Source organism: Saccostrea cucullata, unplaced genomic scaffold, assembly GCF_032062105.1.
Source record: "Saccostrea cucullata isolate Sc308-1 unplaced genomic scaffold, CSIRO_AGI_Scuc_v1 ctg135, whole genome shotgun sequence".
NCBI classification, from domain to species: domain Eukaryota; kingdom Metazoa; phylum Mollusca; class Bivalvia; order Ostreida; family Ostreidae; genus Saccostrea; species Saccostrea cuccullata.
This window is the reverse complement of record NW_026933790.1, coordinates 100,496-125,229: the sequence shown is the minus strand read 5'-3', so window position 1 is coordinate 125,229 and position 24,734 is coordinate 100,496. Positions and strand designations below refer to the sequence as shown.

At 32.9% G+C, this 24,734-nt stretch overlaps 2 protein-coding genes across 4 annotated transcripts; one reads left to right on the top strand and one right to left on the bottom strand.

Annotated features, from left to right (window-relative positions):
• Positions 1-1,075: 1,075 nt before the first annotated feature.
• Positions 1,076-14,368, top strand: LOC134239360 (paramyosin-like). Of its 3 annotated transcripts, XM_062721535.1 has the most exons (9): positions 1,076-1,167; positions 2,258-2,341; positions 2,819-2,968; positions 4,175-4,282; positions 4,401-4,487; positions 5,147-5,556; positions 10,855-10,905; positions 12,657-12,893; positions 13,413-14,368. In XM_062721535.1, the coding sequence occupies exons 1-9, from the start codon at positions 1,152-1,154 to the stop codon at positions 14,082-14,084; spliced, it is 1,815 nt and encodes a 604-aa protein (XP_062577519.1). In that variant the 5' UTR covers positions 1,076-1,151; the 3' UTR covers positions 14,085-14,368. The 3 variants fall into 3 exon arrangements, with proteins under 3 accessions (XP_062577519.1, XP_062577518.1, XP_062577517.1); XM_062721534.1 differs by lacking the exons at positions 10,855-10,905; positions 12,657-12,893; positions 13,413-14,368 and adding an exon at positions 6,154-7,016 and having other exon boundaries at positions 4,401-4,451; positions 5,147-6,006; XM_062721533.1 differs by lacking the exons at positions 10,855-10,905; positions 12,657-12,893; positions 13,413-14,368 and adding an exon at positions 6,154-7,016 and having other exon boundaries at positions 5,147-6,006.
• On the bottom strand, positions 14,317-24,659 carry LOC134239359 (sodium channel and clathrin linker 1-like). Its single transcript, XM_062721532.1, has 22 exons — positions 24,487-24,659; positions 24,092-24,150; positions 23,866-23,915; positions 23,629-23,701; positions 23,142-23,327; positions 22,661-22,732; positions 22,321-22,371; positions 22,021-22,091; positions 21,805-21,895; positions 21,062-21,153; positions 20,723-20,809; positions 20,295-20,385; positions 19,976-20,074; positions 18,325-18,396; positions 18,141-18,215; positions 17,870-18,018; positions 17,252-17,444; positions 16,631-16,767; positions 16,025-16,163; positions 15,688-15,783; positions 15,476-15,570; positions 14,317-14,719 (listed from the first exon to the last, which is right to left on the bottom strand). Exons 1-22 carry the CDS (start codon positions 24,521-24,523, stop codon positions 14,617-14,619), a joined length of 2,118 nt encoding a protein of 705 aa, XP_062577516.1. The 5' UTR covers positions 24,524-24,659; the 3' UTR covers positions 14,317-14,616.
• Between the last annotated feature and the right edge of the window lie 75 nt (positions 24,660-24,734).

Below are 24,734 nucleotides of genomic sequence, written 5' to 3'. Positions count from 1 at the left end.
AAGAAGAAGTTGTGTTTGATGAAAACTGAACATTTCGCGTACATTTAGATCTGTTATAATATTCCCAGGTAAGATTTTTCTCCTGGACAGAACTTTCATTCTTGTCAATGGACAATAGCACCGACATCCCATGCTTTAGGATTAAAATATTACATATTGCTCAACCCAGCAATACGTGTACATACATTAATAAACTTTAAAAAAAAAAAAATACGGAAAGATTTCTTAGTCAGTTATGAGTACTCCATTAAAATTAATTGTTATAAATACATTTGCAGTAGTAGTCAGTGGCGGATCCAGAAGGGGGTTGCGGGGGTTGAGGAAAAAATTTCAAAACCTAAAATTCAATTCATTTATTTATTGACAACGAAACACCATCATAGTCATGAATACAACAATTTTAATTCAACATACATAAAATAAAATAAAATATCCAAGAAAGGGTATATCAGCTAGTTTCTTTAAGGTTTTCCTTTCTAATATCATTATGAGCACTTTGCAAAAAGCTACGTAATACATATATACACTTCAAAATGGCAGCTTTAATACTTGTAGGATTGATAATTTCAATGAATAATTTGTTATTACATATAGAACAAAATTGGTGCAAAATTACAAGAGCTTTCATTCAATATCACAAAAAGGGACTGCTACCAAAAAAAAAATTACAAGCAAAAGAAAATAAAAAATGTCTCCGTTGCTTTGCCCAATCACGAGAGGGTTCGTATTTCGTGGATAGGGGATCGAACTTCTTTCAGTACCTTTTTTTTTTAAATAAAAACTACCATATACTCCCCCCCCCTTTTTTTTTTTAAATTTTCTACCTGTAGTAGAACTGCATGTTGTAGTAGAACTGCATGTTGTAAGTGCCGGGGGCTAAACTTACCACTGTTCAATGTCTGTAAAAAAGTGGGGGGCTAAGCCCCCCCCCCCTCCCGGGTTCTGACACCGAAATGACAAATGAAACAGAAATTAATTAACACGTGAAATATCACTGATTGATTGGAAATATCAGTGTATTATACGGATTTATTCCCCTTTATTATAGCTCTCTAGTCAATTTCTCATTCTAAAAATAGATACAAACATTTATGGGAGAAAAGGCAAATTTGTAAACGTTAATTCTAATTATTGGATAAATTAACAAAATAATGGCAGCATTAGTTGGTGAGTAATGTTTACATTGATTCCAGTTATCAAAATAAATGTGCATGATATTGATTGCATGCGAGGTTCGATGGAAGAAGCATGTTAGTTTCTACCGCTCTGTGTCAAAGCATGACAAGTGTCTGAAATTTCGGGAGATTATAAAGTAGCTTTGTTTGTGTGCAGGCTTATTTAACTTATTATTTAAAAGGATAACAAGCATTTGGAGATTTTCATTCTATCTTATCACTGAACTAGAGCAGAGTTTTATGATATATTGTAACATTGACATTTGAGAATGCTTGGATAAAAAAAAGGGGGGGGGGCACGTTAGTAATTCATCTGTTCTTGTTCTTTATAAAACGAAAATAGTTCAGTTTTCCTGATTATGCATCTATGATAAGATTTTTATGGAAATATAATAGACTGTACATTAACCATGTAAACAATGTCGTACATAAATATTGTATGGAAAGGAGGAATGAGTAAACATACATTGAAAATTCATAAATAAATATGTAATGAAAACATTTGGCTGGACCGTGAATTGAACCAGGGACCCCTGTATTACCTGTCAGGTGGTCTAACCACTGAGCTATCCTGGTCGATGTACTCAGTCTAGCCTAAATTCTTACCCCCCCCCCCTCCTTCAATAGTCTTTGCCCCCCGAAGACACAACACAAGTTCACCTTGTCAGGATTTAACACTCTTCTTCCCTTTTTTGTTAATTTTTTTACATCCTAAAAACCTCACAGACACTTCTTTATACCAACTATGACCTTTATTGTTGGGCACTAAATGTAACAGGAAAGGAGAAAATCTATGGGTGGATCAGGAATTGAACCGGGGACCTTCTGTATCACTAATCAGGTGCTCTAACGACTGAGCTATTCAGACCGATATCCACGGCCCAAACCATTACACTTGATTATGGGTTGTATAGCTGGTAAAATAGAACAGACAGACATTCCAAGTTTTGCCAAGTGACTTGATATAGAGTGTTTAGTGTATAACCATGAATTAGTGCTACAGATCTCAGAACTGTGAAATGTATTCAGTAATGATATATCTGGTTGTTTTTCTCAGTTAATGTATGGAATTACATTTGTAGATGGTGGCATTTCACAGCCTTCCAGCAATGGAATTGATACAGAAATACTAAATAACATCAAAGAATTGATCATAAATAGAACAGGTACGTATTGGGTATTATGTATATTAAGAGAATTATTAGAGATGTTTTTAACAGAACAGCTCATTATTTTTCTTAGAAAGTCTCTTGGTGAATTTGGATTTAAAATGTTGAATCACAGGGATTTAAAGTTTGCCTTTTGATATTAAAAAACAATTCCAAAAGTAACTTGTGCACCATTAATTGAAACCAAAAAAAATATTGAAGACAATATTGAGTTAATGCTGCTGAAAAGTCATTTAGATATTTCCAACATAATAAAGGTGATTTATATAAATATGAAAAAAGATACCAATGCGATATAGAATGTAACTGTTGTAAGAAGCAGAGAAATTGTTCGCTGGACTAGCTGGGAATTGAACTTGATCACTAGTCAGGTGCTCTACCTAACGGGCTGATATCCAAGCCATGTAAAACATGTACTTACTAAAAAAGAATGACCTGACTGATTGTTAACTGTTTTATACATCTTAATTCCAGGATGTCCTCCAGTGAATGCGGACCATTTGTATGCATTGAAACAGTACTTTGACCGTTTTCCACATCCCTGTCCTACAATAGAGGGTAGTATTGCAGGGGGGACAATCCCCACCCCCCATCCTCCCCAGCCAGTCACACAAAATCTTCAAGGTTTGTTTTAATTGTTGCAAGTAATGAATATTGTACTCTTTGTTCAAGTATAAAATTTGTTAAAGTTGACCTAATTCATTATATTTCTTGCATAGCTAATTTTCATACTGTTAATGCACAAGAAGGAAAAAAGGAACTACATTTATGGATATTTAGACTTTGAATGTTCTTTTAAATCAAAGCAAAATGCCTGGTTTTGCTATGTGCTTTTGCGTGTACATTTTCTGTACTACACAGTAAAACATACTTATAGTGAATATACTTGAACTGAAGCTCAAAGTGAAGTGATTTTCATTCCCAGTGTGTTTAAAACATATTGTGAAGCCCACAGATATAATGATATAATGTATATATCAACTTTTTTTAGACTGACATTCAGATATGTTTAATTGATTTTATTTTGTACCAATATATATTTTCACATTCATATGCACTCACTGGCTGTAAATGACATGAGAAATAATGCTATCTTTGCTATCTAACAAAAAAAGCCAAAAATATGCCTTTTTCGTGATGTTTTTTCTTATGGGAAACATCGAGCGCAGTGTAGAACATACACAATTTTTCTATCACTAATTAGTATTGGATAGATACATCTTTGGTTAAAATATAAATCTTGTTCTAGGCTGCGCTCTATATTTTCTGGAAGAAAAACTGCTTGAAAATAAGCAGTTTTATACAAAATATGCTAAAATGGCGGGAAAACGTGAACTTTATGATGTCATGTTTCTAAAATAACGGCATTTTGATCAAAATGAAAATGACCAATAAAGGTCGCATATATAGCTGTTCAAATTAAAGCTATATATAAAGTAAAATTAAGATATCCATTTTAAGGGGCCAATCACTTACTATATATCAAAGTCTTTGCTGTCTTCAAAGTCTCTGTGTGTAAAAACAATTAACAGATCAAAAAAGGCTTGATCACGAAAATTAATTGTTGAGAACTAGTTTAACCCCAGTAAATTGCAAAATAAAGTCATCGCGAATCAAAGTTGGTTTACAGTAACAAAAAAGTTTATAACACAAAATCATCGTCCCTGGCACTTTGTTATATAAACATGTTTTACTGTATATGGAGAGAGAAAACTAGTGTATTTTAACGGAGCTATACAATTAAATAAAGAAAATTGTACTTATTGCTTCATTTTAATGACATGGTGTTCAATCGTTTTATTGCAGTATTAAAAAGTACTGTTATTTTAGGTTGGGGGAATGTTAATCCACAAGATCTAGACAACATCCAAAACCATTTCAACCATTATTCTCAGGAGGATCAGCAACTCGCATACAATCATTTCTTCCAAAAACTCCGTAAGTTAAATTATATTACACATACGGTACACATTTCTATTTTTTTTTTTAAATTAATATTGTACACATAAATAAGCTTGATTCAAACTATTTTTATTTTATTCTCTTTTTTTCATAGATCGTGCTCCAAGTGTTCTGGAGTTTTCCCGGTTCCTGCAGATATATGAAGGTAATGCTCTGACGGACACCTCTCACAAGACTTTAGGTACTTTATAGTGAGGCTTACCAGGACTACAGTAAAACGGGGTCACTCTGTTGTCGTGTGTCAGATCTGTGATGGAGAACTTTCAAAATAAGATTGATTTATTGCTTACGATTTCCTGTGACAATAATACCATATAAGCAGAATTTATAGCTAGGATTTAATTTTGGCATTATTAGCGAGGGTGCCAAGATCGCTAAAATTGAATGTCACTAAAATTAATTGTACTTTATTTGTAATAGCTTCTTTAGTGAGCTTTTTTAAAATCGCTAAAATTACATCTCGCTAAAAATAAAATACCAGTTTTTGAGGACAAATTGCTAAATTTGCGTCTCCCTAAAATTTCCATTTATAAGGTGTAAGAATTAATTATAATGGAATCCCTCTGAGTTGGAGTACATGTATTTAGATAGACTATTGAAAGAGTGACCCCATTTTATTCTAGGCATTCAAATTATTTAAAGAATATGATAAAATTTTAATATGTGTCACCACTTTAATTTTTTTGAGTCAGTATTAAATAATTTGTGGTAACCTTGGTATTGAAAGTAGTAGAAACTTAAGTTTAATAAATGTATTTTCTTTTTTTTCAGCTTTTGGTGATGCATTAAATAAAATATTGTGTGGAAATTATATAAAATTTTAATTTAATAATATTATAGGGCAGCTATACTTAGAAAATGAAGAGTTCCGGGAAACTCTGAGAAGCCATCTTCGAAGTATTGAACTCCTTGAACAAATGATGAGCTCAAAGAATGTCATGATTGAAGTATTGGGGCAGTCCAGTACAGAAAATGGAAGGAAGATCCATGATCTACAAACACAAAAGGACAACCTCCAGAGAATCCTGTGTACTGTACAGCAAGACAAGGCACAGCTTCAGCTAGACCACAATGCACTGAAACAGGAATACACTCAGTGTCTGGCTGAGCTGGAGGACGAAAGGAAAGATAAGCAGGTGTCTCAACACATGTGTCAACAGTTACAGACAGACAAACAGGCACTCCAACATCAAAATACACAGCTTCAGAACACAATTACTACACAAACAGGCACAATTACAGACATGCAGGTTACAATTCATGAACATGAACAAAATACAGACAGACTAACAGACATGATCAGAGATCTTCGACAGAAGCTACACAGAGAAAGTAGGGGAAAATCAGAGATTTATGACCAGTTGGTGCAAAAAACAAAGATGGTCTCTGAATTAGAGGACGATAGGGCACTATTTATGATGGAAAATGAGGCACAAACACAATACTTCTTAGACATGAAGGAAGAACAGAAAAAACTTCAGATAGAAAATAAAGAACTGAAAGAATATATTCACAGGTGCAAAAATATTCTTAAAGCACAATATGACAAGCTTATTTCAACAATTGAAGTTAGTTTAAGCAGACTTGAGGAAAATTTAGCATTGATGAAAGAAAAGAATTCTGAATTGTCTAAAGCAGTCACTAACCTGGAAATTAAAACTTCAAAACAATCCATTACGATCTCTGATTTAGAAAGCAAAGTGTTAAATCTCTGATTTAGAAAGTAAGAACTCTGACCTGGAGACTAAGACTACAGAGCAAAGCACGACAATCTCTGATTTAGAAAGTAAGAACTCTGACATGGAGATTAAGAACTCTGACCTGGAGACTAAGAACTCTGACCTAAGAACTCTGACCTAGAGACTAAGAACTCTGACCTAGAGACTAAGAACTCTGACCTAGAGACTAAGAACTCTGACCTAGAGACTAAGAACTCTGACCTAGAGACTAAGAACTCTGACCTAGAGACTAAGAACTCTGACCTGGAGTGTAAGAACTGTGACCTGGAGATTAAGAACTCTGACCTGGAGACTAAGAATTCTGACCTAGAGACTAAGAACTCTGACCTAGAGACTAAGAACTCTGACCTAGAGACTAAGAACTCTGACCTAGAGACTAAGAACTCTGAACAGTCCATTACAATCTCTGACCTGGAGACTAAGAACTCTGACCTAGAGACTAAGAACTCTGACCTAGAGACTAAGAACTCTGACCTTGAAAAGAGGGCAACTAGACAATCAAATACTGTCTCAGATCTTGAGAACAAAACCACTGAGCTTCAGCTACAAACTCAAAGGCAGCAACTTCTTATTCTCTTCTTGGTAGCTCTTGTCTTTACACTTATTTGTTTACATTTCACCTCCTCAGGAAGCAATGCATATTCTACATCATAGCACAGATACTCACACATCAGAACACATACACTATTCTGTACATACTGATCTTCACATCTCATTGAATCCATGAACTTTTTATTTTTTTTCTTTATAATCATGACAGAAATCACAAACTTTCACAAATTTGCCTCAATCTTTGTAATAGGCATCTAATCACCACCTTACTTTATTTTTGTAAATATAAATAGCATAATTACATCGATTGTTTAAGTATGTGTGTTGTAAACATTAACCTCTCTTTGTGTTGCTTATTAGTGCTAAATGTGAGTTTATGTCTTAAGGTTGTTTTGTATCAGATATTCTATAAAACTGTACATAAGTGAGAATTTTTACAATGGTATGGATCTTTAAGTTTTGTTAATTTCCATGTTTCTGATTCCTTATGTAATAAAATCTATGTTACCTCTCATACTTAAATGTTTTAGGATTCAGAAATTAATTATTTCTAAAATAGTTCTGATGCAGTAACATATTAAATGAAAATACACATGGAATTAATTATATCTAAGAAATGGTCTGTAAAAATGGCAATTATATGGGTCAGTATACACGTAAATTTCCATGTTTCTGATACATTTTGTTATGAAAACTTTTCACATTTTCGTTACTAATTCTTAAACTTGCCACAAATGTTTGGGTGAAGGGGATTCAAATGAGAAATGAATTATTTCTAATGAAAATTTGGTGATATTTTAAAAATATATTCTCAAATGTGCCAAAAGATAAACATGGAAACATAATCTTTTTGTCTTATATCTGGCCGAGAAATATATAGGAAAATTCTTTAAAAATCTTCTTCTCAAGAATGACAAAGCCATAATTCATCATATTTATATGGGAGCATGCTCAGGTAGTGTAGATTCAATTTTGTTCAAATTGTAGGGCGGGGCCAAAATGGCCGACTTTTTTACATAGAAATATATAGGAAAATTCTTTAAAAATCTTCTTCTAAAATGTTCATATATTCATGTTCTAGTTCAATGATGTGTTGTCACAAAGATTTTTACATAGAAATATATAGGAAAATCCTTTAATTTCAAAGCCATTATTCATTATATATGGAAGAATGTTCAAGTGATATTAAGTTTGTTCTATATTTTCATTTTACATAGAAATATATGTAGGAAAATTCTTTAAACATCTTCTTCTCAAGAATGACAAAGCCATAATTCATCATATTTATATGGAAGCATGCTCAAGTATGTATTCAAATTTGTTCAAATCATGACCCCCAGGGGTAGGGCTAAAATGGCCGACCAAAGTTTTTAAAGATATATATAGGAAATAAAAATCATTTTCTAAAAAATAGCAAATCCATGATTGGTCATGGGACATTTTTTTAAACTTTACAATAAAAAGCCATTTTTTTTTTCCTACCCTTTGCTCAATTGGTGGGCCTCTTGTTTTGTTTATGTATTAGTGCTTGTATATAATATATATTTCTTTCAATTCATTGATGTTTTGTCACAAAGTTATTTCTTCCATGTGTAATTCCCCTTATTTATATTAGTGAAATGATATTAGTTATATATTTTCATTTTGTGTATTTCAGAGAATGAAATACAGTTATATTCCTGTCTGTTGTAAGACTTTGTCTTGCCTATTTGTGGACATTTTTTTTATTAAAGCTGTATATTTTTCTTTTTAATTGGTGAAGTTTTGAAATAAAACATGAATATTCAGATAAATTTTTTAGTAGATTGAAATATTACAATTAAATCCATATATTATCAGTTCTGAAAATATATGGGTAAATGATTTTCTTAGATTTTATTTTTATGCTGGAAAACTTTTTATAAATGATCTTCATGTTCATATACAAATTATTTTAATGATACCATTGTTATAATAAACTGCTTTTAACATTTCAGTGGGGTTATGTGACCCTAATACACAATATCTGATATAATTTTTATTCCTACCAAAGAATAAACAATGAATATTTAATTTCTGAACTTGCATACACAAAATTGTACATTTAAAAATCTTGTAGTAATTTTAAATTGTTTAAGTACATGTACTAGCTTCCATTTTGTGGAGAATGATGTTTGCCTGAATCCTGCTGCTAAAAGCAAAATAATACCCACCCACCATTGTTCTCTGAATGTGTATCATCATTTTAGTACACTTAAAACTCTGTCAAAAATATTCAACAGAATTCATACATTTCATATCATTTGTAGAATTTTTTATACGAAAATCCATGCAAGATCTGTCCATTTCTAAATGTGTTCATCCACACACTTTTGTCTCATTTTTCAAACCATCTTCTTCCCAGGGAAAAAATAATGTGTTCAGTAAATGAATCCTGATTTTTTTTAAAGAGAGGATTCCATCAGCAGCATCCATATGTAATCATTTCACTGACAAATATTAAATATATAGTCACACAATTCATACATATTTTTTTTTTATTTTAGTCAATATTGATATGTGCTGTTCTCCCCTTACTGGGGCCTTATTTTTACTAACACATGTGGAGATTTTTTTTATTGTCCTTTATCTTTTCAGTAGGAAAGAGTGTTTTTAACATACTGTATTAATTTTTTTTTTATTTTATGCAAAAAAGGTCTAAGGAATTTATGTACCGCTATCATACTGGTACTAAAAACATGTGGCACATGTTTATGAAAATATACATGTATATAAATATGCTATGAATTCTTCAAGAACAGCATTGTAATTTATTATATTGTAGCAATAGGTATATAATAAAAATTTAAAACTAATTTAGATGTGCAGTTATTTTTTGTCTTTATTCACTTAGGACATCACATAATTGTCTAGTACTTGATGTATGGAGTCAATCTGACATGTAGGAAACACCTACATGTATATAACCATGCTTATATCTAGTTCTGTTATAAATATGGATAGCAGTTTTTTATACACCCATAATCTAAGATTTGGAGGCATGTAGTTTTTGCTCTGCCTGTCTGTTTATCTGTAAGATGCTTAACCATGTCTACAATCTAATTAAAATTAGATGTTAGATTCGCTCGCATACTGGCTACACTAACATCTAACAACATCCCATAGAGGGTCACGTCAGAGGTCAAATTCGGAACAACTCTAGACTTATTTACTTCGATTACGTCAACAAATATCTGATGATTTTGCCAGCAACAATTGGATTGGTTGATAGATTTTGACCTCTGACGTGACCCTCTATGGGATGTTGTTAGATGTTGGTGTAGCGAGTATGCGAGCGGATCCAACATCTAATTTTAATTAGATTGCCATGTCTATTACTTTTGATTGGAAATTGAAGTTACATGGCTTTAATGTATCACAGGTGTATTCATTGTGAGAAAACCTGTCTTTAGATATATCCATATTCATGATATTTGATCTCTGGACCTCAGGGTTGACCAATTTTTAACCTTGGTCATGCATAACTCTAGGATATTTGGTGCTAAGACTTTCATGCTTCACATGTATTACTTATGGTAAGACATTACCTTGGGTACAAATATTTTTTACCATTTTGATCTTGACCTTGGTGTCTGGGCGAATTTTTGAAAAAAAAAAATTATCATGGCCATAAGTTCCGAGTGGTTTGAGCTAGGGCTTTCCTATCAAAGATGTGTATTCCTAGTGTCAGGATCTTTGCTTGAGTACAGCAATTGTGGTCTTTTAACCTTGACCTTGATGATTGACCTACTGTTGAAAAACTTAAACCTTGCTAGATTAATTATAACTTTTGAGTGTTGAGGGCTATAAGCTTCTAATTGTTTCACAGGTGAACCTGACTAATACTTGCCAACAATTTTGACCCTTGACATTAATACTTAAGTTTGACCTTCTTTTGAAAAAATTTAACTTTGCCCATTAATTTTGAATAGTTTATGCTAAGACATATATTTCATGTTTATATTTCTTGTGACAAGACCATCCTTAATGAACAGTAATCAAGCTCAGAAGGCAAAACTAGGAGCAGAGCAAACACAGACCTCTTAAAAACATCAGAGATGGAATCAGGTGCCATAGAGGAGTAAGCATCGGCAGTCACACCTGCTGAGTGTTCTTTGTCATGATTGCATATATAGCAATGAAAAAAATTGTAAAGAATATCAGTGTGTAAATAATATGGTCTAACAATTAGTATGATTTAAAAACATTATGCTGTCAACATTAGAGTTATTATGGAAGACTTTAGTTTCCTACATTAAGTTATTGATTCAACCAAAGATCTTGCAAAATGTTGCCCTGAAATGAGTCGGATGATTTCTTTGTTCTTTCTACTTGTTTGTCATTAGCTTCCCTCACTTTAAAAATTATAACTTTGCACAAAGGGTATGCTCTTGAATCCCATATGCAGATGAAAGTACCAAAACTTTGGAATTTGACCTACTTTTGAAAAACTTTATCCTTAATTGGCATGCAATAACTTTTGAACTGTTGCAGATATATGTTAGGACTTTTTTCTCCACATGCATGTGCACTGCATGTATATAGAGTAGAATTTTTCATGGTACGTTACAAATATTTTTGACCATGACCTATAGGTATTGACCTACTTTGAAATTTTAACCTTGCATGGCTTTAAATGATGCTTGCAGAGACATCACATGTCTCTGGTGCTTGGGCTTTTATTCTTTACAATGCATTTCTAGTGACATAACCATGATAATTAACGTTTCCTTGGTTATCATATTTATTTTGAACCTTTGACTTTGACTTATTAGCTAGCCTAAGAAATTTTTATTATAAAACATTTGAGAATTATAATTAAACTTTGACCTTTTCCATGGGCTGTCATATAGGTCCATCATACAAAAACACATTCTGTTGTTTGTGTTTTTTTTAAATATATTTTTAAAAAGTTTTCTTGAAACATTTTAGAATCATTTATTCATTTAACATTTTATTCACTTTGTGGCATCGCATGAAACCACAGGCCTTTGGACCGCTTAAAAAAATTGTGTGTGTATAAAAAATTATTTTTTTTTAACATCTCAATTTTTTTCTTTCTAAGCGATCGAAATGCCTGTGCATGAAACTGTTTGGATTATTAACATCATCGGGATCGAGATTCAATAAAAAACGGAAGTGGTTTTGTTTACACGAAACGTCAACGTGAGTCGTGAGAATAAGGATAGTGTTGACAGTTGTTAGGTCTCGTGTTCAGCTTTGATTATCAACAGAGAAGGCAGTTATTATTGAAAATAACCAGGTTATTATGTATTTTGCATCAGTGCATTTCTCTATTGATAAAACTGAAGAAATTTTGGAACGATTATGAATTGACTAGTTAATTAATGTTTGTGCAAATAATTATCTGCTCTAATGTAGATCAGTAATTATCATGAGTAAACGTGTAATAACGTCCAAAAATTACCAAAATCTTAGCTAGATTTGACTATGAGCTTATCCGCGATTCCTCTGATTCTAGCCCCAGCTTTTTATAGTGTGACAATATCTCTCCTGCACATGTCACAATATAAAAAGCAGGGGTTAGAATTAGAGGAATCAAGGATAAGCTCAAATATCTCGGATTAGAATTGAGCGTTGCTCATACACCAGCTTTTGCATCAGACTAAAATTCTTGGTCTCTACGAGTTTCGCTGAGATTATGAGCAGTAAGCAAAGCACAACTGAAACTCTAGGCCATAATTCTGACTACTGTAGATCACTAAGCAATTAGCACACGAATTGTGGTTATTGCTCTACATAATCTTAAGGAATACTCTTACATGCGAGAATTTAATTTTCGCGAGCACACTATCTCGCGTAATTACGCGAAAATAAATTTCTCGCGAATAAAAAGTGATTTACAGTATTTTGGCTTGGCTTTTTCATGTTCTTTGATTAAATTGTCTACTGTGAAATGATAACCCTCCCTCTTTCAAAAATAGATTTTAAAAAGACAAATAGAAATTGGGATATTATTGCATGTACATGTATATGATGTCCAAGCCTTATTATTCAATTTTTTTAAAATTTAAATACAGATGTCATTAGAAAAAGATGAAGATGTCCAACCAGGATGTGATGTGGAGGCTATGTTGGAGCTTCAGGTGTCTGAGATAGAAATGCTGACCAGCATGTTTCCCAATAAAGCAGAATTCTCCCTAGATGATCCCACAGCTTTACAAAGCATCAAATCATATTTAGCTGGACAAATAAAGTATGAATACCTGCACCAAAGACTGGGATTTTCTCTTCGTGTCAATCCAGAGGGATCCCAGGTAAAAAAAAAAATGTTTTACAAATGTACATAGACCAACTTCAGTATTGTTTCAAAGTAAACTATTACAGTCAAACCTTGTTATCTGGGTTTTGATGGGATGGAGAAAACACCCAGAGATATCTGAGGCTTTTAAATGTCAATATCTGATTTAGTGTAATACATAAAGAATAAGTTTTGGGGTTTTCCAAAGCAGTTGGGACATATTTGTGATATTTGAAATATCAGTGGTGGAGGTATCAAAGTTCATCTGTAGGCGTATTTTATATTTGTTCTGAGGTCTTTGAAAAATGTTCATATTCCTTTTTATTATATTTACAATAAGAAATAATCCTTACTTGCATTTTTTTTACTTACTTGTCAGAGGAATCCTTTCCTCCCCTGAACAAATGGAAATTAAAGAATATAGAAAAAATGTTTACAAATGTTAAAATGTTCAGAATGTCTTGATGTTACATTTCAGCTGTGTAATCCAGAATTAAGAGTCTGGTGTTCATTTTGCCTCCTTTCAACATTTCAGTTGTCGGTGGAGTTGGTTTGTACATTTCCCCATGAGTATCCTCAGGCTGCTCCAAATGTGTTCACTCGATGTCCGAACATGAGTAAAGAGAATCACAGGAAACTGAATGAGGACCTGCATGACTTCATACAGAATCTGGACCGAGGAGAAATCTGTATGTACTCGGTCATTGAATGGATTCAGGACAACATTGATAACTATGTACAATCCTCGGAGGAGAGCGATTCCACGACAGACAAAGAGGTTCAGTACGACACGATTCTGTCCCGACTCTGGATCTACAGCCATCACATCTTCAGCAAATTCAAAAGGCGTGACATACTGGACTGGGCGGAGGAACTCAAGCTAACGGGATTCAGTCTGCCAGGAAAGCCCGGGGTAATATGTGCTGAGGGGTACAGTCGTAATGTGGAAGATTACTGGCATCGCCTGAGGGGAATGAACTGGAAGAGAATCGTCATCCGTGAGAAGGAGGAGGAGGACATCGGGGAAGACGACATTGACAAACACAGGAAATTCTCTACGTTTGAGGAAAAAGTTTTTGGTGTTCGAGGAGGCAAAGGGAGAGAATACCACATGGACTTTGGACAGTTACATTCTTATCTTGAAGAGCATCAGAGTGGACATATATTCAGCATATATTTTGGTGTGGATGGGAAAAATAGCTTATGATATTTTACATCGAATAAATTTTTTAAATACACATTTTAACTTTCATTTCATTCTCTGCTCTGTGACTCATGTATATATGAACAATTATCATTGCAGCAAAAATTCAGTACTGTCACCGGGTCAATGTATTTGGCATATTACAAGTTTGTCCACATAATGGACATGTTAGTTCCTTGTTATCAACTACCATCATTTGATCCATTTCCAGACTGAATGAAATCAAAGAAATGAATACAAGTGTAAAGATATTTAATACACAATATGAGTATAAATTAAAATTTAATGAATATAAAATAAATGTATACTCCTTAAAATACAAGGCAGCACTGGATGGAATGGTAGATCTACATTTATCACTTTAATACAATTCATCCAAGTCAGAATAATAAAAACTTCAGCCACAAGATTTTCCACATTATATATGAGGTGAATACCAGATTACAGCTGGCTAAATGTGAGATGGAATATCAGTTGGCACAGTTTATCACAGGACGGAGTTGGCAGTAATCGGTAATGTTCTAACCAGAGATCATCATCGGACATCCTGTATGTCGGCTTTGATGTGGGATCCGTTGATGGACTTCGCTGAGTGCTGACTGGAGGCTAGGTCACTCACCAGTAAAGCTTCTGGATTCCTGTTAATTAGATAAATCATACATATTAAAATGAGCATATGCAGCTTAACCACTCAATATACTGTATACAGTGTTATTTTTAGTCCTATGGCACGTGCACACAATTTCCTTATGTTTTTAATTTGTCCATACACAGTTGCTTTAAAGGGACTGCTCATCCTATCTGAATTCAACCCCTTTAAACTAGCCCACTTGTGATGAGTACTGCAGGGATGTAAAAATGGGGTGAAAAAATTTCCATTGGTGAACACAGTAGCTTAAAAGACTCCATTATAAATACTCAATACTGGTTTTGTACATTCTATAATTATTACTATTTGTTTTGTACCTTGACCTAAATGTAGGGAGAGGGCTAAAATAGGCTGCGCCTGCTGCCCAATCCTATTCATGATACCATCAGTGAATAAAATGTTTAAATTAATACTGGTTTTTGCATTTCCCTTGTTCATCATCACAGGATTTATTTTAGTGACTTCAGTATCCCATTTAATGATCACTAAAGTATTTCATATAAATGTATACAGTAAAGCTCGGTTATAATGAAGTCACTGGGACCTATGAAATTACTTCCTTACATCCAGAATTTATTATACATGTATCCTTATAGCAAATTTGTTAAATAATTTCACTATATTCGTGAATTCACAACATCCATGTTTGTACTAAACAAGTTTTACTGTACATGTGTTAGTGTATTCAGTTATACACAACCAAGGATTACTGCAGTAGTATGGTAAAGAAGCAATGAACTCTGACCTAAAGGAGTTCTCCATGGTGCTCCTCTGTAATTCCTGCATCAGACTTCTCTTCTCACTGGCCATTTGTCTTTCTCTCACAGACTGTCTTGCCAGCTGTAACACAGATTTACAATTCTCATAAAATGATGTTTGTCAACTCTCAGACTCTGTCTTATTTTCCAATGTAACAAGAGTATCACCACCTTTCTGGACATCACATTTATTCTATACCTGTTTAGAGACCTCAGCAGCCCTGTTTTCTGAATCCCTCATTCTCTCCTCAATCCTGTAGATATTTTTGGCATAATCTGTAATCATCCTCTCAGCCTGTAATTCATAAACATACAGAAAATACAGATTATAAAACAGATCGAGAAATGTCATTTCTTATCCATATGACATTGGTATTTCAAGGGAAATAAATCTTTCATAATTCAAACAGAAAGACATCTAACAGTAGTACAAAACTGAAATCTATGATGCAAAGAAAATATTTCACGACATTTTTTGCATCTCTTAATTAAATACAACAGTGGGATGTAAGGGGAGATAACTTGATTTTAGGTACCTCCATGGTCTTCGCCTGGCTTTCTCGAAGCAGAGATGTCAGTTCATCATTTCTCTTCTTAAGATGGCTGATTTCTGACCTCATGTCATTTATTTTACTCTCAAATTTCTCTGTAATGGACTGGCATTCTTCTTTCCATCTGAATAAAAAAATTATTTCCTATGTAGCTTGTAACACGAGCTTTGATTGATTACAGAGTCGGGTGTAAATTTCCATGTACCCAACTTGAGCAGGAGGTAAATAAAACGTGACGTCACAATGCATACTTTCTCTATGATAAAACCAAATAACATGACGTCACAATGCATTGTAGTATGTAGTTATCAATAAATTGAGACATTTTTGATTAGATTCTGATGTTTACAAAGAATTTTTATGGGTATAGGAAATAAATTTGTTATCCAGGCTCAATCAAGGGTGTACAGGGATTTACCCCAGGTTGTATTCCATACACCCTTCGGCCTCAGGGTGTTTGGAATAAAACCCGGGTTAAATCCCTGTACACCCTTGATTGAACCTGGATAACTAATAATATAGATCTGTATTCAATGTCTTTCTTTCACTTTCTGACACACATTCCAATATTTCTTTACATTTACTACAGACCTTGCACTCATCCTCTGCTGTCCTTGTAACAGATTCCTGAGTTCCGTGATTGTTTTCCGGCTGGCATCATCAGAACACTGCAGTCGGACCTCGTAATCCTGTATCTTCTGCTGCATGTCATTCTCCAGTATAGCCATCTGTAAGATAGAGAGTCATTTATGTCAAATAGTTTGTAAGTAGGGGCAGATTATCCATAATAGCCTTTTAGATACATGTAACTGGAAATTAAATAAAATAGTTAATAAGTAAGGAGAGGGGGGTTGTAGTGATTTTCCAGGATATCAATCTATTTTGAGGATGTTAAATACATTAAATAATACGTGTATTACTTCATCACCTTTTGTGCTTTAACATGTCCACTAATTCATCTACATTGGTAGTACATGATTTAAACAATCCTGTCTTTTTGGACACTTGAGAGCACCAATATTCGATTACCATACTTTAATCACTTGAAGAAGAGAATTGTGCTGAATTTTGAGTACTCTAACTTTTTCTACATGTTCAGAACATATTGCTTGGTTTCCAAAATCTTGTGTGAGTGGGTGAGTTGACATGGTATATAAGAGAGATCTTCCAAGAACACATTATTTAAAGATTTGATGAGAATCACACAGCTACCTCTTTCTGGTATTTCCTCTGGGCACTCTCCTTGTCTTTCTCCGCCAGGACCACTCTCTTCTTCATCTCATCCACTTCATTCTGAAGCTTTATCCTGTCCTCATTCAAATGCTCAAATTCTGTGTCCATGGCTATTTTTCTATGTTTTAATTCAGTCAGTTCTTTGTCTGTTCTAGACTTAAGCTGCTCTTGACTAAAATTTTAAATAAAAACTTAAATCATTCTCAATTCAGTGATTTATATGTATACAGTAAAACTCGTTTAGTACGAACACGGATATAGCGAATTCACGAATATAGCGAAGTTTTTCTAGGTCCCCAGCAAAATTCTTAACAAATCCTTGTAAAATTTTATGGTTATAACGAACTCTGATATAACGAATTTACGGATATAGCGAACTGATTTTGGGTCCCGTTGAAGTTAAATATACATGTAATGAAATTTACATCTTTCATAACGAACTAATAATTTTATAAATAAAAACTTAAATCATTCTCAATTCAATGATTTATATGTATAAACATTTTTTAAACAATCTGATGGTGTACCAGTAGTTTCACTTACTGATCCTGAATATAATAATCAGAATTTTGGCACTGGCTTTATTAACAGACTTACTTCATTTCCTCTCTTTTAAGCAAACTGGTCAGATTATCTACTTTGACCAGTAATTCATCCCTCATTCTCTCAGCCTGTATGGCTCGCCTGTTAATGTCTTCATAAGCACCTTTATCTTTCACTGCTTGTGCATGCCCCTCCTTCAGAACCTGATACACATATTCATTTTTTTATTATAGGATATTAGGATTTATGTGTTATTTTACAAGAAAATAATATCTTGAGATCCATAAGAGTTTATAGTAACTGTAATGTACAGAGATTGACTCACCCTCTCTAATTCTGCCTCCACATTCCGCTTGTCACGCAGCGCCCTCTTGATCTGTTCTTCCTTTTCTGCATTATCCTAGAAGACAGATTAAAAAAAATCTTCATCATTATATCAAGTCATTTAATAGTGTGGTACAAATTTGTATTAAATCAAAAATGAACAATATCACATATCCATTTCTTACCATTTCCAAAGTGTGGAGTTCTACAGTCAGTTTAGATATTCTTTCATTACACTGTTTTCGTACACTATCCACCTACAAATAATATGATTACTAAATTTGTATTCTAAATTGCATCAATAAATTAGTTAAAAAGTGCTAATGGTTTTAATCTAATCTAGGGATCTCATACATGCCAACTTTTGAAAATTCCCATGGGGGATTTAGCGCGTGACAACAATTTTCAAAGCTTTAAATTCGTGACATTTTGTCGTGAAATTAAATGATTATGAAATGATCTTTTCTAAATTTATAATATTGATATCACTTATCAGTACAACTTTGAAGGATTAATTTAACACAAAAAATAATGTTTTTCTTTCCAAAATTGAAATATTTTTGCTAAAATAGGTGCCTCTCTCACTAAGGAAGGGGTATTTAATTAAATATGTAAACAACATTTTTTTTCCTACCAGGACACATAATTTAGTGAAAAATTGAAAATTGTACAACTTTTAAAATCATTTTTTTTCAAAGGCTAAAAAATATATGAGGTTTTGATACTGTAAAGTCCTGTTTCTGGAAACATTTTTAAAATTTTTATTTATATTTCAATTAATTAGAAATTCTAATAAGATATTAAATTTACAGAAATTTATACCACCTATCCAAAAGAGAATTATTTTTGTTACAGTCATGATATTTGTCAGGCTTGATGGTGCCATGTGGGTATTTCCTTAAGTCATGCACATACCCAACATACAATATTACTTTTGGGAGAAGGGAGGGAAAAGAAATTTTGACATAGACTTGATTGTGTCACCTTAATTTTTTTCATAATATTTTAACTGGCAAACTTTACAATCTTTGTCATTATAGGTGGATAAAATCAGCAGCTATGCTTTGTAGTTTTCTACTTTCGTTTTCAAAAAACGATCTCTTTGGATTCCGATTTTATGGTTTGATTAGTATTTTATTGTCTTTAATTTATGTTTTGAATAAAATGACAAACAATTACCATGTTAATCTATGTGTTTCACCTTGCACTCCCCTTAAAACTGACAAGATAATCCCCTAATTGCCCCAAGCTATAAGCTACTTGTACCTGGACAACAGCGTGCATTCAAGCGTGAAGTGATTTCCTGTGGTTAATTAACATGATTAACACCTGGTTAAATAAACAATGAAACTTATCTGTGTGCATTGAAGAAACAAGTCTGACATTGTTATCCTGATTGTCAAATTCAGCGGTAGGGAAATTTTTATGGTGATTTTTTTTCAAATCGGGAAATTAGGGCAACTTTTCTCTCCCAATCGGGAAAGCGGGATGAAAGGGTAAAATCGGGAGGATTCCGCCTAAATCGGGAAAGTTGGCATGTATGGGATCTCAACACTTTAAATTTTTTTATACATCATTATATCATATGATAAGCACAAGTTCTGAAATGTTTAATATTGTATCTAACTAAATAGCTTCAACTGCAGATGTCTGGGAAGTAATTTTTCAGATACATGTACACCTATCATATCATACTTGAGGATGTCTGTTCTCAAATTTTAATTCCTAGAGAGCCATTCTGTAGCTACTAAGAAAGCAGCATACTTAGTCTGTTCTGTAAGCAGCACACTTAGGCTGTTCCTGTAGTCTGACATTGATACACATCATCATACGTACCTCCTGTCTGGTACGGACACCTGCATCGTTAATTAGTTTATTGAGAGCTTCCTGTAATTTATCTATTTCCTCTTCCTTCTGTTTCACCTCCATTTCAGCCTTTTGAAAAATTACAAAGTAATAAACAATGATATTTCAGTCTGTACTGTTCAATCAGTACTTTGTCAGTATGTAGTGTTCACGCATTTACTTCAACACTTTCAATTTTTAAAGCACAAACACAAGTATGATTATTTCTTCTATATAAATGCTTATCTTTTCTTTAGAACATTTTAAGAAGGCTGTGTTACAGAAGAGTAATTCTATACATAGAACTCACTTGGTCTTTCTCCAGGACAGAATTCTCTACCATCTGTACAGCATCCCTCACCTGGGCTACGTACTCAAACTCCTTCTTCTCAAGCTCATCCCTAGGTAAAATGTAAACACAGGCTGAGTGAAAATATATGACTAAATAATTTGGTTATTACAAGTCTCTACTCTCAATATTATTAATCCAGATTACAACATAAATATCACTGCTGAAAATATTTACTCTCTGATAACTATCGAAACATGAAGATCTTATTTTGCAATATAATGACAATAAAAAAAAATGGTAATTTGTATTAAGAATCACATTATAATTTTCAGAACAAGGTTTTTGTTTTTTAACTAAGTATATAAATATATGTACCTCATTTAAACTGAGAATAAGTTTTCTATAAAGGCTTCTGTATGAGTGTATATACACCTATAATCACTTACCCACGCTTTTTCAGCTCTGACACCCTGGCTTCTAATGCAATCTTTTCTCCCTTGATGTCATCCAATTCCTTTAACGCTGTTGATAATCTTTATTAAAAAAACATTAACATTCAAATAAATTTTTTCTTAATTTTACATACAATTATTATTTCATTTCATTTATCCTTAATGAGCATCTATTGAAATGTTGAAATCTAAACCATTACTATGTTTGTTTTGAAATAAAGTAAATCATTAAAAAAGCAACAAAGAGCCAGAAAAACCAAAATTTTTGACATCCCTGGTTGTACTAAGTTCAGAATTTCCTACAACATTATCTATTTCCTTTCCAATCCATACCTTTGGGATGTTTCATCCATAATCTTCTTGAGTTCTCCGACCCTGGAGTCGGACATTCCTTCTTTGAAGATGACATCAGCGATTTCCTGATCCTGCATTCAAAGTTAACGAGATAATTAATTTGTTATTCCCTTAATCAACCTTTGAGGTGGAATCCAATATAATCAGCTGTGAAACAAAACACTGGATTATTTGTGGAAATATAAACACACCACAGGGGTATTGGCCAACAAAACATAATCAGCTTAAGGAGGAATTTACAGTAATGGATCTGAAGGTCAGTGCCCTGAAAATACCCCACTGTACCTTAAACTTTAATGAACATCAAATTTAAACATATGTCAATATAGGACAATGATAAATAATGCACTCTGGTATTTTAGTTATAGTCAGTAGCAGTGTTCAATGATGGATATCCCATTAAAAATACATGTAAAGAGTAGGATTTTTTAGTGCCAAGCATTTTTACGCTATGTTAAATTCTGCCTTTGGTAACTTTCATCCCCACTCCACAGAGTTAACAATTTACTGTGAAATCACTAATTTTCGAGGGGGGTTAATTTTCGTGGTTTTTAAGGTATGAAGAGACCCCTGAATTTAGTTATATCCACCATGAAATGCAGTTTTTCACTTATATTACTACTGAACAGTTCTTCAACCACGAAATCAAATCCCAATGAACTAATATGTTTTCCTCAAACCACAAATAATTAATCCCTAAAAAATATGTGATTTTACAGTACCTTCCAGACAAGCTGTTGCTCCAGATCTGTGTTCGACCTCTTAAGATCCCTGACCTCCATATTGGCCACATCCAGCTGGTCTCGTGTGGACCTGTCAAACAGAATTATCTCCTCGTCTTAGACATCAAAGGTACAGATTATCATGAGTAAACAATTTAATATGTCCATGCATATTGTATATTGTTTGTGTAAAAGAGAACTTATAGATAAAGTTACCTTAGGTCATTCTGTAAGGCCTCAATCTCTTTGTTCAAAACTGTTACTGTTTCATAATATTCTGATTTCATCTAGAAAATAAACCCTAAATATTGTCGTCTATTGTTTTAAAAAAGTTCATTTTGCATACCCCATTTCAACTGTAAGATACATGTACTAAACTTTGGGATCTCGAACGCTGAAATCCCAACCACTTTTTCTTTGTGTATTTTACTCTCCACAACTTTAACCTTAGCTAGAAGTTTCTTTTTTTTTCTCAGTCCCATCAACTTTAAGATAATGAGGTATGACTGTGCTTACTTGGTTGGCCTGCTCTTCTACCACTTTCCACTGGTGACTGTCCTTTTCATTCTATTAAATAAAGTTAAAATGTGTGAAAGTTATAGTAAAACTTATACAAAATATTCACTGTAAAATATAAAAGTATTTCAAAATTTATTTTCTTCAGAAAAATTGAATAAAGTTCTGAAAAGAAAGAGAGCAAAGTCTATATTTTGGGTTAAACTTACTAAAGAAATAAACTTAAAATGGTAATTTTTAAAACATTCCCCAATATGAAATAAAAATTCCCTTTTATAGGTATTATGAATAGTTATTTAACAGATTTTGCTGTTTTTTTCTAACATCTTATGACTCTGACCTGCAGCTCTCTCTGGAGACGGTCAATTTCTTGGTCGGCCTCTTGCCATCTTTCTAAAGCAGCATCTTTTTCCTGCAATAAATCAAACCTTATTTAAACTTGTTACTTCTACTAGTGATATATTTCATCATTAAGTATCCTGATGTTATCTAATATTGTACACCACTTATCTTTATTACCAATCTTTGTAAATTAAATACATGTAAAATAATAATTAAAAATGTGTAAAAATTTTTTTTGGTTAAAATCTTTATCACAAAATAACAAATTAATAGCTCACAAATGCTTTATGGAAAAGCTATATTTCTTCAAATTCAAAACCTTTCAAGTGATCTTTTAATCTTTGCCAGTTTAATTTTACTTTTCATTGTGCTAATTTTTGATTATTTGCCTATTTTCTGGCCAGCCCCAAGCATTTTATTGTCTAAAAAATAGCACAAATATTCTACAAGATGTATGAGATTTAAATGAAATACTTCACCTGTAGAGCACTTTCTGTCTGCATCTGAAGGTTCTGGAGAACTTGCTCCTGGTCATTAGAGGGAGAGAACTCTCCATCCTCCACATTTCCCAGCTGATTCTCAATTGTCTCCCTTAGTTGTTGGACCAGCTTACTATTATCTGCTACAACTCTTTCTAGTTCAGGTCTCAGCTGAGACAGCTCTTTCTACAAAGAAAGGGGGAGATGATGTATTTACCAAACTCTGGAGATATGTGATTAAATGAGTTTTACTTGAATATATGATTGTACAACTGTACATATAAAGGACAAGGTCATAATAGAGATGTAATACATGCATTTTATAGTCAGCAATGAATCAAATTAAAAAAAATTAAAATTATAGATTTGTCATGTCTAATATTTTTCAGATGTATTTGTGTAAATAAGCTTTAATTATTTGTATCTGTGCTAGGAAATGGAAAAGAAAATTTATCATATTACATATTTTACTTAACAAAACCAATACATTTAGAAATTCTTTTTCCTGCTCTAGTTTCTGGAATTGCTGATCATATTCTTCTATAAGAGGAGCCAATGCACTGAAATGTTAAGAATAATCATTTGATATATTCTAATTTAACTAACAATGAACAGATTTTAAGATATTTCCTCATGATCACATTTCCATCTGCAAATTAATTTAATACTTTACGTATCTTATATCTGAATATTATACATGACTGTATAAATTTAAATTATAAACCTTTTTTCTGTTAACCAAGGTGCAGCTGGACCCGGCTGATCAAGAGGAGTCTGAAATGTAAAACAGGTCAGATGATTCGGTTTAGTATTGTTGTGAACAATAAAGAAAAATAGGCATAACGCTGTACACCTACAATCTAATTAAAGCACTCTGAAGTGCATCAAGGTAAAATTTGGGTGAAATATCTCACAAGATAAAAATTTCTAAAGATCAATTTTGTTCTCACCTCTTCCCTTTGTATGTCTTGAGTTCTGTATTTGGCCAATTCAGCATTTAGTCTTTGAACTGTAATAAGATTATCAAAGAATAACAAAGCAACCATCTTTGCATGGAGCTGCTGACAAAAATTTCAGTTGTTCAATCATTCAGAAAATGTGATAGATTCATCATTCAGTATCCACACTATGGAAAGAGCAATAACATAAACATATTCCACTAATTGAAAAAATGTACTCACCTAAAAATTGTCAGTGTGGTTTACAGGTACTCGAGCTTATTTCATAAATTTATAAAATTAGTTTTAAACAATTCAAGTAAGACTCCAGTCTTCACTCATATATCTATTTCATATTAGTTCAGACTTGCACAAAAATGCTCCGTCGTATTTTATGATTTACTTACCCTGATCCTTTAAAAATTCTATCTGCTGATCTTCCATAATAAGTAAATTTTAAGTTAATCAATCGAAAGTAAATATAAAAGTTTTAAAAAGTACATCAATTTATTAATTTCTTTTCAAATACTTTTCAAAATCCCTCCAAAGTCGCCATATTGTAAACAAACAGTCCCGAGGTGAATGAATATGTTGTTTGCCAAAATTTAAGTGATTCATACATCATTGTAAAAATACGACAGTCCTTTGGAAAATA